At 43.0% G+C, this 16,787-nt stretch overlaps 1 protein-coding gene across 6 annotated transcripts in view; it reads right to left on the reverse strand.

Annotated features, from left to right (window-relative positions):
* Positions 1 to 589: 589 nt before the first annotated feature.
* Positions 590 to 16,787, reverse strand: part of USP4 (ubiquitin specific peptidase 4) — a 59,802-nt gene continuing 43,604 nt past the window's right edge. For all 6 annotated transcript variants that reach the window (XM_084839568.1, XM_084839567.1, XM_084839570.1 and 3 more), the window contains 9 exons: positions 13,728 to 13,919; positions 11,813 to 11,901; positions 11,086 to 11,304; positions 10,927 to 10,997; positions 8,916 to 9,031; positions 6,809 to 6,958; positions 4,907 to 5,010; positions 3,498 to 3,586; positions 590 to 936 (listed from right to left, as the gene is read on the reverse strand). In XM_084839568.1, the coding sequence (XP_084695694.1) occupies positions 817 to 936; positions 3,498 to 3,586; positions 4,907 to 5,010; positions 6,809 to 6,958; positions 8,916 to 9,031; positions 10,927 to 10,997; positions 11,086 to 11,304; positions 11,813 to 11,901; positions 13,728 to 13,919 (1,150 nt within the window). In that variant the 3' untranslated portion in view covers positions 590 to 816. The remainder of the gene's footprint in view (positions 937 to 3,497; positions 3,587 to 4,906; positions 5,011 to 6,808; positions 6,959 to 8,915; positions 9,032 to 10,926; positions 10,998 to 11,085; positions 11,305 to 11,812; positions 11,902 to 13,727; positions 13,920 to 16,787) is intronic.

The following is a 16,787-nucleotide window of genomic DNA, read 5'->3' on the forward strand; positions in this document are numbered from 1 at the left end:
ATAAAGAACATGCCTTCCCATTGCAAAGTACCTAAGTTAAAATCTGAAGTGGACCAAAAAGACTGGGGCTGTTGAAGAAATGCAGAGCATACAAAAACTCCCACAGGATTGATGTGAAGAATGAGCCTCATGAAATACTGTTGCAGACTGGCTGTGTTTCTTTCCTAAATAATTGCTTTATCAGCACAGAGTGTGAAGAAGTGGGGGGCCTGAGATGCAGTTTACAGATTAGGCAGCAGACTCCTGCATGGGGCACAGTGGACTAGGGCAAACACTTCAAGCACACCCCAGCTCACCATGCCTTGTCAGCAATGGACAGACAGCGGTGTGGTGGCAACATGTGGGAGGCAAGATTGAAGCTCATGCCAGATGTGCACTTCCGCCGCACTCCAGACACCTCACATCTCATGCATCTTCTACAATGCATCATAGTTCAAACCACACATTATTCTTCAGCTCTAGCCTATTTTATGGCCCACTTATTGCATTTCCTCTTGCAATCCAACACAAGCATCGCTTTCTTAACATGCATTGCTCTAGTCATATAGCATAATTCCTGGTTCCACACAGTTTCTGCCAGAATACAAGGTCAGATTTAGAGAACACTTTATTGAATTGCTAAGATATAATTTGATTAAAAGCTCTTTGGCAATAATATCTCCAAGTGTTGTCATCTTATTGCTTCCCCTGTGCTATCCATTGTTACTTCTCACTGAGCCCTCCTGTACTGGACTTCTCATTTTGAGTCTTACAGATGTAACAGTTCACTTCTCAGATGCACTTTCAGATTAACAATTTGGCTGTTTGAACATAGGCTCAGTTAGTATCCATGCCATCACATTCTTCCGATTTCAACTCAATGCTTGTGCAAGGAGGTGGGTTTCCCTTGAGCTTGCCATCTCTGCGTTGATAGAACAGTACATATGCTGCTTTTGTCTGCAACACAAGGACAGAGAGATACAATAAAAAATAAAAGCCTGATAATGGGATAAAGTTGTCTCCAAGCCAGTCTACTTCCAGGCCCAATTCTAAGTGCTTGTTTTGACCTTTAAAGCCCTTAACACCTTTAAAGCCCTTACCTGGAAGCTCACCTTCTCCCACATATATCTGCTGAAGCCCTGAGATGCTCTTCAGAGGCCCTGCTGAGGATGCCCCCACCAAGGGAAGTGCGGTAGGCGCTACTAGGGAGAAGTCCTTGGTGGTAGCACCCCGGTGGTGGAATGCTCTCCCTAGAAAGGCTCACTGGATGTCTCCTTTCTGGTCATTCTGGTGCCAGGTGAAGACACTTTCATTCTCTCAAATCTTTTAAATGTTAGGAACACAGGAAGCTGCCTTATACTTAGTCAGACCACTGGCCCATCTAGCCCAGTATTGTCAACACTGACTGGCAGCGGCTCTCCAGGGTTTCAGGCAGGATTCTTTCCTCGCCCTACCTGGAGAAGCCGGGGATCGAACCTGGGACCTCCTGCATGCAAAGCATGTGCTCTATCACACTGAGCTATGGCCCCTTTACAGCCATGCTGTAAAACTGTTTCTCTCTGCCAACAATGTATGCTGCAATTTATTTATTTTTAATTGTATTTTATTATCTTATGCTTGCGAACTACTCAGGGCAGCCTATATAAATGCTGTAAATCAGTAAACGTTTCTCAGGCACCCCAATATCAGTGCTTGCTTGCTTTAATCAATTAATTAATTAATTTCATTTCTATACTGCCCAATAGCCGAAGCTCTCTGGGCGGTTCACAAAAATTAAAACCAAAGAGCACACAGTAAAACAATACAAAACCACAGTAAACAATTCAACCAGAATAAAACTTAGCAGCAGTGCAGGGATTTAAAATACAGATTTCAAACAGCAAAGCTAAAAGTCTAAAGAGCTAAAATGCCTGGAAAAATATTATTTATTTATTTATTTCATTTCTATACCGCCCAATAGCCGAAGCTCTCTGGGCGGTTCACAAAAATTAAATCCAAACAACACACAATAAAACAATTTAAAATATACAGAACATTAAAACCACAATATAACAATACAACCACAATAAAACCTAGCAGCAGTGCAGGAGTTTAAAATACAGATTTAAAACAGCAAAGATAAAAATTTAGAAAGCTAAAATGCTAAAATGCCTGGGAAAATAAAAAGGTCTTCACCTGGCGCCGAAAGGAGTACAATGTAGGCGCCAGGTGAACCTCACTAGGGAGCTCATTCCAGAGCCGGGGTGCCACAGCAGAAAAAGCCCTCCTCCTAGTAGCCACCCGCCTCACTTCCATTGGCAGGGGCTCACGGAGAAGGGCCGCTGATGATGATCTTAAGGTCTGGGCAGGCACATATGGGAGGAGGCGATCCTTCAGGTAACCTGGCCCCAAGCCGTTAAGGGCTTTGAATGTTAACACCAGCACTTTGAATTGGGCCCGGAAATGGACTGGCAGCCAGTGCAGCTGGAAAAGTACTGGCGTAATATGAGCTCGCAGGCCAGTCCCTGTTAACAATCTTGCTGCCCTATTTTGGACCAGCTGAAGTTTCCGGACCATTTTCAAAGGCAGCCCCACATATAATGCATTGCAGTAATCCAGACGAGAAGTTATCAGAGCATGGATAACTGTAGCTAGGCTATCTCTGTCCAGATAAGGGCGTAGTTGGTATACCAGCCTAAGCTGATAAAAAGTGACAGTGCCACTGAGTTCACCTGTGCCTCAAGTGACAGTTCTGGATCCAAGAGCACCCCCAAACTACGAACCTGATCCTTTAGGGGGAGTGCAACCCCCTCCAGAACCTAGCCGGGCAGATGAACCACCCACTAACAGTACCTCCGTCTTGTCTGGATTGAGTTTCAGTTTATTGGCCCTCATCCAGTCCATTACCGTGCCCAGGCACTGATTCAGAACAGTCACTGCCTCACCTGGTTTTGATGTAAAAGAGAGGTAGAGCTGGGTGTCTGCTCTGTAATGGCTTTATAGACTTGGAGGGTCCTAAGCCTGCAACATTTGAAATATGTAAAGCCTGTCTTTCTGTAAAAATGTGCCCGAAGTGGGTAAAAAGCCAATTTAAAAGTAGCAAAAGAGAGATATCCAATTTGCAGACATCAAGTCAATAAGAAAATCAACTACAAGATGGACTGCATTTTGGACAATAATTTAGGACTACTCAGTTCCACTGTTCGAAATAGATTAGCTTTAATTTCTAAGGATTCTACGGAAATAGATAAGCCAGCATACATTCCTGAAAGTGATGTATGCACAAGGTGCAAAGAAAGTATGACCAAGCTTAACAGAGTTGTAGCCAGCTCCATCTTCCTCATGGATTTACAGGTGAATCTTTAGAAAGCAGACTGCAAGTCCATTCTCTCCTCTCCATTCTGCTGATTTAATAAGCTGCATATATTAAGTTAGAGGATACCTTATGGCAGCCTTCCCCAACCTGGTGCCCTCTGGATGTGTTGGGCTGCAACTCCCATCATTCTTTAAGGTAAATTTGATTAATTTCACATACATACCACTATTTGCTCTTCAGATGCTGGAGATACACTGCTATCATCAAAATAATACCATTTGCCATTGACTTTATTCTTAGCATATGCAGTATCTGCCAAGGAAGCAGGGGGGTGGGAGAGGGGAGAGAAAGAGAAAGTGGGCTTGCTTTAGAGGTATGACATGAGATATACAAGTATTGATAGTCTCCAATACCATTTAAAAAGAGCTTAAAGGAACACCTTCCTTTTTACTACAATTAGCAATCCATCACTAAATACAGGAAAGTTCACTTTACATTTTGAGGCCAATGTCAGCCAGGCCCATAAAACCATAAGGAGCATGGAGATCCATTAACAATATGAGTTGAAAAAAATGTTCTGCCTTGGGTATTAACACATGTGCTTCTATCCATGTCAATAAGTGGTTAATCTTAAAATAGTTCAATTGCAGATTCTCACGATCTCTCTCATCTATGGCTCAATCGCAGTGTCTTATGACTAGTATGGAAATCTTTTTGGTGCAGTAGGAGCAACTTCCCTGTTAGTACTACAGTGGTGCTAGCCTTTAATGAGCCGTGCATTAAAAATGTGGTTGTTCAGGCAGGCATTTGGGGTGGGTTAGGGTATTTTAGAAAATGTTTTTATTGTAGAATTTTATTGTTTTAAACTGTTTTATTATATGCTTTGTACATCGCCCAGAGTGGCTGGGTGACCAGCCAGATGGGCGATTAATAAATTTAATAATAATAAAAAAATAGCCTTAATCCTGCAACAGAACCGCAACTGGAGCAGTACCATCATAACAAAGGCACAGCAGGCTGCACAGTGGGGGAGCGGGGAGAAGGAGAGCCTTGCTTCAGTAGCCTCACAGTAGGGGAAAGGCTACTGGTTTGTTTAGGGAAGCATGCACTCCAGTAACAGAGGAGAAAGTGGTCAAAACAGAGGAAGCTCAGCCCCAACTTGTCTTTAAGAGCCTGCCACCCAATGGATGGAGCAAAAGCAGGCCAGAGTTCTGGACTACTGGATGACAACAAGGAGGGAGAAGAAACGAATAGCTTTTGGTCTTCAGGAACACAGTCCTATTATGCCCCAACTACTGGGCCACTATACTTTGTCAGCAGCAGTCTCACTGGCTAAACCACAGCTCTGTAGTAGGCTATAAAGACCGAAACCTGGATCACCACTGCTCCTCCTTTGTGAAATCACAGTTTTAATGCATAGGGTATTTTGCCAAGTGCAGCTCTATCCACCGGGGCATCTTATCTGGAGGAGGAAGAGTAACTGCTTTTCACTACCGAATCCATAATTTAGTTTTCCTGTTCAAGCACTCCTTCAGGCTATGCCAAGCAAAGAACCAAAAACAGAAGCCTGCAATGTCACACAATTTGAAATGTTACAAAATGTACATTGAAATACAGCCCAAAAACACTCACAGTGGCCCACTCCCATGGCTCCATAGTGATTGGAAACTGCAATGAGGTCATATACATATGGGCTTGCTTCTGGGTCACAAACAAACTCAGACATGTTCAAATCCCTAGAGGAAAGAGTCACAAAGTAAAGGTCAATCCATCAGTGCGTAACAATGGTGCATGGTGACACTGAGCCCTCAAACAAAGAAAAGGGCTTCCATGAGTCCACAGAGAGTGCAGTATGTTCCCAACATCTCTGCTTCAGTACCAGCCATCCTTTTTATTCAGCTGCTAACTCCCCGCAAGGGAGCCAGAAAGGTTTTCCCCCTACATAATGATCTTAAAATGTCCCTGGGGATGCATTTGCACAGACTATCTTCCTGAACAAGTATTTCCACAATACAGTTGCCACTTCTACAACTGTAGTGGGCAATTTTTCAGTTTCTACAATCACAGGAAACTTCCACCAGCAGCAACAACCATATCTGTAGAAAGACTGGTTCATATGGGATCCTCTCTGTACAAACGCATTCCCAGATGCATTGCTATGTGAGACAAAACTGACTGTGTGACCTTGTCTTAAGTAACTCTCTGGAGATATGCAGGTTTGTAGTCCTACCAGAAGGGGGAGGAGGGTGAAGAAAACACAGCTCTGGATCTTTTTTAATTGGTGGGACTATTACATCACCAGCTGAAGTAGCCCCCACAGAGGTCCCTTCCCTCTGGCTGTGTGGATGGCAATGAACTTAGTTTTTCCTTTTTTTGTGGCAGGGAGGACAGGGCATATTGAGAGGGCAGCAGAGAAAGCACACCCGCTGACTGCTGCCAGCTGCTGTGCCCAGAAAAGGAGGGGAAAGCAATTGGGTGGTAAAACCATGCAACACTGATTCAACCTTCAGCTTGCCATCCCTAGCTGCCCCGAAGCACCTGCTCTGCCCCACCTCCCTCTAATTAGCCTTGAAGGGGAGGAAAAGACAGAGAACTTCTCAGGGCTAATGCCAGAAGGGCCAACAGCAGGAATGGTGGGTGCCGTGGTGGTGCACCTGACTGCTTGCTGGCCAGCCCGTTCACTCCCTGATCATGCAGTCCAGGTTGGTGGGCAGCATTGACCACAAGAAGCTCACCCTGCCTGCCAGGTCTGTAAGGCAAGCTGGCACCCACTTTCCACAACCCTGCTCATGTCAAAGTTAAGAACTGACTGTGTGCTGCTGCTGTTGTTCTCCAAAGCTTCCGCAACCTGGGAAAGATGGAGCATCGGGACACTGAAGTGGGCCTCCTCCTTTGTGCTGTGGGCATCCTTGGCTGGCATTGCGAGCCTGGGAGGAGGCAGCAGCAGTGGTGCTCTCCCTGATACGGTACCTGGAATCCAATCGCTACTCTCTTGGCAAAGCCTTTCCTGGTGCGTAGCTGGGGCAGGCTGTCAGCCCCCAACAGCACACAAAGGAAGCCCCCATTCCACCCCAGGCATTCTCCTGGATAAAAAGGGTGAAATGGGGCAATGCTCTCTTAGGGGAGGATTGAGCTCTACCACCTGCCTTGACTGGGGCTTCTCCTCTCTCAAGGGAATGATTTTCCAAGGCATGAAACACAGTCCTGCTCAACTTTACTCCAAAATAAGTCATGCATTGTTCAATGGGATTTATTTCCAAGTAAATATTCAGATTGATTCTATGGGGGGAGTGGGCTGTGCAAGGATTGGTTCTATGGGGAGAGTGGGCTGTGCAAGACCTGCAGAGCATGTGGGTGGCTATTTTGCATATTCAACACCCGGCCATGGCTTGTTGTGCAAACTTGGGGACCATTATGTGAAGGTTTAAATCTAGCCTACGATTCAAGATTCCAGTTCCAACTTGGGCCTCCAACCAATAAGCCCAAATCAGAGGGGTGCTTTGCTCTGCCCACTAATGTGACTGGAAATCCTACCTGATAGGGAATTCAACCACAGTGTCAAGTTTATCCCTCCAGTATCTGTTGTATGAGAAGCGTTTTAAATGCACTACCAAAATACGTGGCAGTGACCACAGGTCAAATTTCTTAGTGGCTTGCTGATGTTTCTTGCAATTAGGACAGTACCTGAAAGAATACAAACAGAAATGTAACCAACCAAAAAGAAATATTGGGAAAATCCTTCCTCCCTTCCTGTTCTTTGAAAATATTGTAAGCATATGTGTATGTATAATCTCTCTGTGAGGGACAGAAAGCACAAAGCTACATGGTACTGGGGAGACACACAAGCCATGTCCTGAATAAGAACTATGCTATCAGAGCATCTATACTCCTCTGACCTGTGAATGTAAATATGAACAGCCTGACAGCTAGCTATGCCAAAGTTTGTCTTTGGGGTGAATTGGGTTGAAGAAATGTTTTGGTAGGGCAATCCAACTCCCATGGAAAACAGAATTAACCTGACTATAGAGAATGGTTTTGGTGTGGAACATAATCCATGGCTACCAGTCATGATAGCGAAGTATTACCTCCAGTATCAGAGGCAGTATGCCTGTCAATACTAGCTGCTGGGGAACATGAGTGGGAACATGATGTTGCACTCATGTCTTGCTGGTGGGCTTCCCACAGGCAGCTGGTTGGCCACTGTGTTAACAGAATGCTGGACTAAACAGGCCTTTGGTCTAATCCAGCACAGCTCTCACATTCTTAGTTGTTTCCTAATCAATAAGACCTCTATATCGCACACCTGCCTGGCAGAAATAAGTATGACCAAGAGCACAATTTTCCAGATAAGCTCTCAAGGAGGGAGAGCCTTCACAGGTTCAGAAGGAGAGTGCATGAGAACTGTCACGACCAAGGAAAGATCTCAAGTGGACAGATGGAGGACAAATAAAGGGACGTGCTCCTAATAAAAGTGATGTGAAAGAACAAGAACATTTAGATTATCTATCCAAAATGTTATCATGCATAGCAATGTATCTCTTAAGAATATTGGGTCTTGAGCCCTTGACTAGACCATCTTGGAGAAAGGTTAAGACAGCCTTCCCCATCTGGTGTCCTCCAGATGTGGTGGATTGCTGGCAGAGAGGATGATGGGAGTTGTAGTCCAATCTGTCTGGAGGGCACCTGGTTGGGGAAGGCTGGGTTTAAGATGTCCAGAACAGAGGTGGAAGTGGACTAAAGCCTTTTTCTCCTGCATTATATATGGAGGACTTTCTATGCCATCTCGGAAGCAGATCTGCAGGAAGCCATAAAGGTGTTAATTACTTTCCCTGCAATCTCTTCTAACAGTTGTCGCCATTCAATTTCCAGGCATAACAGAGGGACTGAACTGGACTGGGTGATAGATTGGGCTTCCAGAGAAGACCCAATCAGACCAGAAGGAGCAAGGGTCCAGAATTTGAGTTCCATTAGGCCTGAGAATCTCTGTTGGGCTAGAAAGGGCTACTACACCTGGAAGGCATAAGACCCTCCCTAGAAGTGGGGAGGGGGAAAGGCATACACAGGAAGCCTAGTGGCCACTGTGCCAAAATGGAGTTTATTACTTTCACTCCCTGCCCTTGGAATCTAAAGAAGTGGGGCATTTGGCATTCCCCTTGTTCACAAAGATTGACAATTGGGAAGGCGGGTGAAAAGTTATCTAATAAGTGTGAAGCTCATTCTCCCTAATCAACTAGTTTGTAGTTCAGGCACACTGTCTGTACATTGAGGGAGCCTTGAACACACTCTGTAGAGAGTGGTAAGAGGTTGCCCTCTGCTCAGGACAGAACAAGAGTGGTTGCTGCCTGGTGCCCCCTTGCCAATTGATTGATGTGGGTCTTGACATTCACATTGTTTGTTCAGTCTAGCATATGATGAAGATTAAGTTTGCAGGCAAGACCCTGCAACGCTAATCTGGCAGCTCTCGGTTGCAACCTAATTCTGTGAGACCACTTCAAGAGACCTCAAAAGTGGCCCTGTGAATTTGCCCTTCAAACTACATTTTCTTCATGCCCTACTGAGCAAAGTACAGAGATAATATTCAAGCACTAGTTATTAAATACAGTCTAGACGAGTAATTACTACCAGAACACAGCAAACCTACCAGGGATCATGTTCACCAAGTGTTTCCATAGTCATGAAGAGTTCTATGCAATCTCTAAGAGCTACAGTAGTTTTCTTCTTCTGTGGCTGAAACATACTGCTGTGTTTTTCAAATGCCTATTTAAAACAAATGTAAATATGTTCTTTTCTTCAGTGTAAAATGCATGTTAAAGGCTTCTAAAAATCAGTATGTCACATAGGAGGACCATTTGGTATAAATAGTTTACATCTTTAGCTGAAATTTGGTTCTCTGCCCTCCTCCTCTCTAGTTTGGCAGCAATTTCCTGCACTTTGCTCACAAAAGCTACTAAACCATCTTTTGTGGTAATCATAGCCTAAAAGCAAATATAAATCTCTTCAGTACATCATCTAAAGCCTAAAGGTTTAAGGTGGTTTCAAATAGTTAATGAACATTCAAAATAATAAACTGCACTTGCGATAAAATATGATTCAAATGAATGATAGGTGCAATGAAGTGCTAAAGAGTATAATACTAGAGGTCAAGTGGTGATGAAAATATACATTAAAAGATTATTGGCTGAAGAGGCAAGAAAGAAATTAAAATACAAATAAAATGCAAATAAGATAGTTCAGGGCTCCTGGAAAAATCTCTGGGATAAGTAAAATTTCTCTCTAATCATGTGTGTAAACAGAGCAATTTAATAAGCTCTGCAGACATATGTGATTCTCCATACTCTGAAAAAATTGGATTACCCTGAAAAAGCAGCTCTTTGAATAGCTGCAACTTGAAGGATAACATTGGCCCATTTCAGATGTAACCTTAAAGCATGGTTTAGTACTGCATGAGATGGAGACGAGAGCTCTGAGCTTGTGCACTCCCCCTTACCTGCTCCTCCTTGTACCTGTGAGTAGGAGATTGGAAGCATCTGCATTCTGTTTTAAACTAACCAGAATTTAATAATTAATAGGTACTAGCACTTCAACAGCCCTACCATCTAGGTGAGTAGAATATATGTTTTAGAACTAACAGGAATAAATGTTTGCAGAATCAATGCAATCTGTACATATTCAGAAAAGGAATTGGACAGAGAGTACCTATGGAATACCTATGTACATTAGGGCAGCAATTATCCAGTATTGTCAGAATGAACCTTCTAAGTGCAAGGGGAACACCCCCCCCGCAATATCTCCAAAGCAGGAAACATCTTCAAAGCACCAAAAGGTTTTACTGCCAGCTCTCATTTTCCTGATTTTGGGCAGGCATACAAAAGGAAAAGGAAGGATAGGACAGACGTTGCCCGAACGTGAACATATGAAACTACCTTACAGTGAGTCAGACTACTGGCCCATCTAGCCCAATATTGTTTACTCTGATTGGCAGTGGTTCTCTCTCAGGCAAGTCTTCCCAGACTCTGCAACTTAAAAACCTTTTAATTGGAAATGCTAGGGACTGATCCAGGGGCTTCTTAAAGCAAAACATGTGCTCTACTACTGAACTATGGGGCCCTTCCCATGTGCAACTGATCTGCCTTAAATCCCCATAACCAAAGGCAAGGAGAAACCAAGCACTTCAGTAAAGGTGCTTGGTAAATACAGCAAAGGACGATTTGATACATCGTCTTCCTATATGGATGCTACTTTCTTGGAGGAAAAAAGGTGTATACCACATGCACTTCTTCTTAATGTATGACAAATGCAATTTGGTATTTCCTCATGTGAATTTGACATACATGTTCATCACAAGCTATTGTGTACACATTGCCTTCTATAAAGAGTGATATCTGTAGGGAAAAAAATCATGTCAGAAGCAGCCTGAAGAGTACATGCATGAAGGCATTCTAGTAAGCATACTGATTCTACAAACCACCTTCTCCAATTCCTATTTCAGTTCAACCACCCTCGATATTCTATGCCAATATTTACTTGTTCAGTGCCATTATAAAAGTATACAGTCAGAAGAAATCACATCATTCTGTATCACACTGGCATGAGTAGGAGCCAGGCTAACACAGACTATTCTTCCTTAAAAGGGGGACAAAAAAACGAATCACCTGTGCCTCATGTTCATCAAAAAGCAGCTTCCGGGTATCAGAATCCCAGTCAATAGCAACAGTCGCATGGGCTGGAAAAAAAAGGAAAAAAAGAATAGCAGCTTGTAAATCTGCCAAAGATTAAATGTGTCTGGAATAAGATTTAGAGGTGATACCTACAACTCAACTTGAGGATTTTCCCCTCTGTGGTAAGGGAATTTATTTCTGATGTCCCATAGGAATTCACAAGACTGAAGCTGAAGAGACGCTTTCTGTGGCGCAGACTCTCTTTCCCCAGCTCATCCTGGATGCAGTCTTCCGACTGGCAGGCATCTGTTTCTGACATTTTCTCCTTGCTTTCTTCCTCTCCATTCTGATGTTCCATCTCTTCAACCTCACCTGGAATATATTTCAAATAATGTTTCCCACGTCCTCTGTTCCACATAATTAGCCCCTGTTAGCATTTGCAACACCCTATGCCTGAAAAACTGATGAGCAACTGATTAGAAACTGCAGCTTTGGGAGACATGTGGTTATATCATAAAAGAACCAGGGAGAGAAGTCTGTGTGTGAAATGGAGACCACAGAGTTTTAAGTTGCAACATTTCATATATATGACATATTATATGAAGAACATTCTAAAAGAACAAAAGGTTATATGGGACGGAGGACTGGTGTCTGATCTTTTAGACAGCATCATCTCCTTCAAAATATCCCTTGATGATTTTAAACAGTTATACTTCGCTGCATATCGGGACCATAATCTAAAGCTCTGCAAGGCTTAATCAAAGCCCCATGGAGTACCACACCAGAATGGACAACCAGAATTTACCTGGGGCTCTACAAAAAAGCAAACATACTGAACCCAGTTTTTGGTCTAAATAATATCCATCTTAGGAGAGTTTACCTTCAGTCACGCTGCTGGAGCCATTGCAAGTTTCACTGTCTGGACATTCATCAGAATATTCTTCCTTCAAAGGAAGTTTTACATAGCGGCTGAAACAAATTGTTTTTTGATTAAGCACTGACACCAGCGGTACATTATTAGTGAGTCAGGCAAAATAGCAAAACACAATTATTGTAAAATCCCATAATGTTCACTCACTATCCATTCTGAACAGTGGTACAAGTTTTACTGTTTTTATTCATAGGTCAGTAATGGTTTAAAGTCATTCGCAATAATGGATGAGTTCATATGACATGACAACCCATCCTGGCGAACAAGCCACGTGGTGCGGGTTGTTCGCAGAACAACCCACAGACTAACCCACATGCATGGAATAAAAGCACCCTTAAATCCCACATTTTCTTGAAAATTGAGAAGGTGCATATAGCCAAAAACAAGCAAACTGAGACAAGAGAATTGAAAGTTTGAGTCACTACATATCTGTATAGCTTTATATTGGATTACTATTAATGTTATTCTCATGAGAGCAACAAAACATATATTCTAGTATAATTAACATTCTCTCTCACACACACACTGTGTAACATCAAGACAGACAAAAAGAAGTACTTCAGTTCCGTAAGTTAATTATGCACTGGTGAATGTTAACGACTGCAAGCTTAGATGGCTTTTTAAAAAAGACAAATTCATGGAGGACAAATCTATCAGCGAAAGCAAAATGTAACCGACGGCATGGTCTGAAGGCACATGAGGCAGCCACCTTGCTGAAGCTAAGCAGATTTGGGTCTGATCAGTGCTTGGAGGGAGAACTACCTGGGAACCATATGTAGCCACCTTGAGTTCCATGATGGAAGAAAGGTGGGATATAAATGTAATAAATAAATAAATAAATACACCTGCATACCAGAAGCAGTACACAGGGGAAGACATCACTTTCTTGTGCTGCTTCCAGAGCCATTCGGCTGGGTGCTGTTAGTAGAAGAATGCTGGCCTTTGACCCAGCAAGGCTATTTTTAGGTTCTCCTTTACTGTTTTGGGTTTATAAAACCTCCCCTTGAAGAGGAAGATTTTGGACTAGACATATAGTTCACAGGTAACACACAGATTATACAGGTCTAATCACTATGACTACCTCTTCAGAGACTCTGACTGGGTTCCCACAACATGACAACCCATGTTCAAGGTTGAGTACAGGTTGAATGTGGGTTGTTGTTGAACCGTGGGTTTTTGTGTTGTGTGAACCCAGTCGTGCTAACAAACCATGGTTTGTTAACCACGAACAAACCGCACTTCACAACCCAAAACAAATCATGGGTTCTCTTCATGGGTTGTTCATAGTTAACAAACCATGGTGTGTTAGTGTGGCTAGATTCACACAACACAACCACCCACGGTTCAACAACAACCCACACTTAACCTTGAGTGTGGGTTGTCATGTTGTGTGAACCCAGCCAGTGACCTGGTTCAAACAATCAAACTGTTTTGAGTGTGCGTGAGCAAGCAAGCAAGCAAGCAAGCTGGCTCTCACCTGCTACCTCCTTGCTAAACAACCCAGGAATGCCCTGTTGAACCTGGAACTCTGGGTTGTTAAGGGAGAAACAACCCAGAGTTTTAACCAATGATTTGTTGTTGGGTTAAAACTCTGGATTGTTTCTTTCTAAACAACTCAGAGTTCCAAGTTTGCACATCACAGCGAGCAACCCAGGAATGGGGTGTTCCTGGGTTGTTTAACAAAGCAGAAGCCTGCAAGTGGTCAGGAGCCAGCACGCTCGCTTGCAAACAACTCATGATTAACAAACCGTAGGTTATTTGACTATCTGAACCAAATCAATGCTACTGCAGAGTAATTGGACAGGAGTATGACTGCACTTACAAATGAGTAAATTGCTATGCCTTAGATGGGACCTGTACTTACCCAATCCGCTCCAATATAACACTATACAAGTACTCTAGGGTGAGCTTGTGTTTGGGTATAGCTATGAGTAGCGGTTGGCCGTACAAAACAGTCCCTGGAGTGGCACTGGATTGTCTTGCTTTCTTTTCTCTGAAGTAAACTGAAAGAGTGACGCATTCAGCACCATCCTCAGCTGGCTTACAAACTTCGTATCTGCAGGAGAGAGAGAAAGTAAGCAATTTAAATCCTTTACAGAGCTGGCAAGAGCATCATGCCAGTCTTAAGCACACTTCACACATTCTACGAAGCTAATGTTCTCAAATATTTTGACATCACTGTTCTTACACTAGCAGTTGACATTGACCTCGTGCCTGAGCATGAGGTTTGCCTCCTCCTTTGCTAACCAGGTGTCATGAAGCACATTTAAAACGGGCTGGGGAATCTGCCTGCAGGTTTACAATCTAAAAAGATCTAGCTGTGCTCATACAGTCAGTCCTGTGGTGACTAGATGAAGTGCTTAGTGAAATAAGCATGTTACCATACTCTATGTATTATCCTTTTATGGAAACACATTTGCACTATTGCTCCTGTGTAAATCCCAAGCCAATTCCATGGGAATATAAAGGCCTTCAAAAGCTCATGAGAAAGATTAATCTTTTAAAGGAGCAAGAACAGGGGAAAGAGATGTTAAATTAAGACAGTAACGCGCTCGGAGGGGGTTCACAAACACCTGTTAAGAGTTCAACAAACCCTAAAGAATTAGAGCCATGAAGAGATTTATCTAGCCAGACCTCTGTCGTGCTTTTGGGATTTTTCTAAGACTTCACACATTCATGCTAGCATAAAACATTCTTCTTTATTTATTTAGTGTAAACTTGACGCAGATAGCCAAGTTCTTTGTGGACTAGGTTTGATAAAATATTTAGCACTGGAACAGTAATTTGTTCTCGCACCAGCAAGAATGCTTGAGCAGAGAAGAACCAGTTGTTTTGAGTGCATAAAGATCTGGGGGTGGGGGGTGAGAAGAAGGCAGAGAAGGAAAGAAACCCAGAGAAGAGTACAGGAGCCATGGGGACAAGGAAAAGACATGCAAGACTCATCTGGAGCAGAAAGGGAAGAAACTGAGTATCATTCACTCAGCCACAGCTTCAAAGGGGACAGAATGAGCTTTCTCTTCCCATTTCTTCCCTCAATGCCTCCCCTTGCAAATTGTGAATAGTGTGAAAGCCATCTACTACCACATCCCACATATAAGCAATAACCCTAAACAAGAGTGATGTCTTGTAGCTATCTTTCACCACTTCTCTGAGTAGCAGAGCATGAGCATTGTATCTACTAAGGCTTCTATACTTAAAGCCTTTCACCCCTCACAGTGAAAGAACACTTGCATGCAATTAAGTGCACAGTCTGTATGTGTAAATAGGGAGGTATTCCTTTTGCTGTACCTCTACATTTTGGTGTCGGGGTATTGAGCCAGATTATTCTAGTCCTATTAATACTGTATCAGTAAACAACTGCACATCTAAATACATTCATGTTACAATTCCCTCCTAATGTTAATGTCCCCCCAACACCGCCAAATAGAATACTGTTCATATGACAAGCTGGTTAAATGGAGTGCAAGAACTGTTAAACCAGAAAAGGAGAGGAATTCAAAATTCAAGAGCTGTCATGCAACTAATTTTCCCCATCTGTTTAAACTAAAGAAGTTTCAATTTATGCAGTACTCTGCCCAAAGTTCTTTGTTCTTTATGTTCTTTGATATCACAGTCAACAGCTTTAATCTGAAATTAGTACAGTGTAAGAGTTGTTCTGAGGTATCACACATTCCTAAATGGGAAATACACTGAGTAAACACTTTCGTGCAGACTTCCAAGAATGAACTACACGTTCCTTGCAATGTAATAAAACCCTGACTACTTCATTGAGGAAAAGCACCTTTGGGGAAGGGCACTACGCTGTGGAGAAGGGGCAGGAAAGAGAGGGTGCTTAACCTGAAAAATATAAAACTGGAGCCCCATTTGAGAGGTGGAGAGCACTGAAGTAGAAAAGCAGTGAGGGGGGCATGCCCTCCCCCACACTGCTTTTCTCATGAAGCCCCCACCCACCGCACCCAAACTGCTTTTCGTAGAAACACCCGCTGTCAGAGTTTTATTACATACATTTTTAATACCACATAGTTCAACTTTCCAATAAGCAGGCTAAGTAATGGACAACATCTAGGCAGTGGCGGGGCATGTGTGAAAAGACACTGTCCTCTTGCATAGCTTGGGTGGGAATAATTATGGGCAAGAATGTTGCTACTTCATTCTCTATGGCACCCTTTCCCAATCTGGTCCCCCCCAGATGTATTTGGACTACAGCTCCCAGCATTCGTGACCATTGGCCATGATGGTTGGGGCTGATAGGAGTTGAAGTCCAAATCATCTGTAGGGCATCAGGTTAGGGAAGGCTGGTCTATGGATGGCAAATGAAGGGTGTCCAGGATCTAAATTACAAGCTGTAGCCAAATTACAATCTCTTTCAGAAGTCTAGATTAAGCTCTGCCTCATTTTCCTGACTGTCTTCCTTACTTCAGCAATATTAATTTAAATTAAGCTTCAACTACGTTAGATATGGTAAATAACATTTCCTACTACAGAAGTGACGGCGGTTGCTGCACACTACAACCTTCCCAGGGCTACCTCTAAAGCAAAGGGCAGAATGTTTCTGCTTCAAGATGTGCAATCTAAGGAAACAACATTCTTGGGGTCATATTCTATCCTAGTTTACAGCTGTACTTCCCCAATAACATAATCAAATGAAGGCTATTTCTAGAGATGAAACAAAGAAGTGTTGGGATAAATCCTATGTTCCAGAAACTAGGTCCAGAATGTCCATAGCCATTCCTTCTTCTATCAGTTCCAAGTACTTCTGGAGAAAACATGGTGCAAAGAAAGAAACAAGGTAAAGTGGCTGACATCAGAATACATGGCATTCGATGCTGAAGTTTCATACATTTCTGTACACTAAAGGTGACCTGCAAACCATTTTGGCAAAGTTTCATCAATTTAGTATATATGCTGAATGCCTCCATCATCC

This window comes from Heloderma suspectum, chromosome 2, assembly GCF_057233095.1.
Source record: "Heloderma suspectum isolate Gila_16-S chromosome 2, 16-S_ref, whole genome shotgun sequence".
Taxonomy (NCBI): Eukaryota; Metazoa; Chordata; class Lepidosauria; order Squamata; family Helodermatidae; genus Heloderma; species Heloderma suspectum.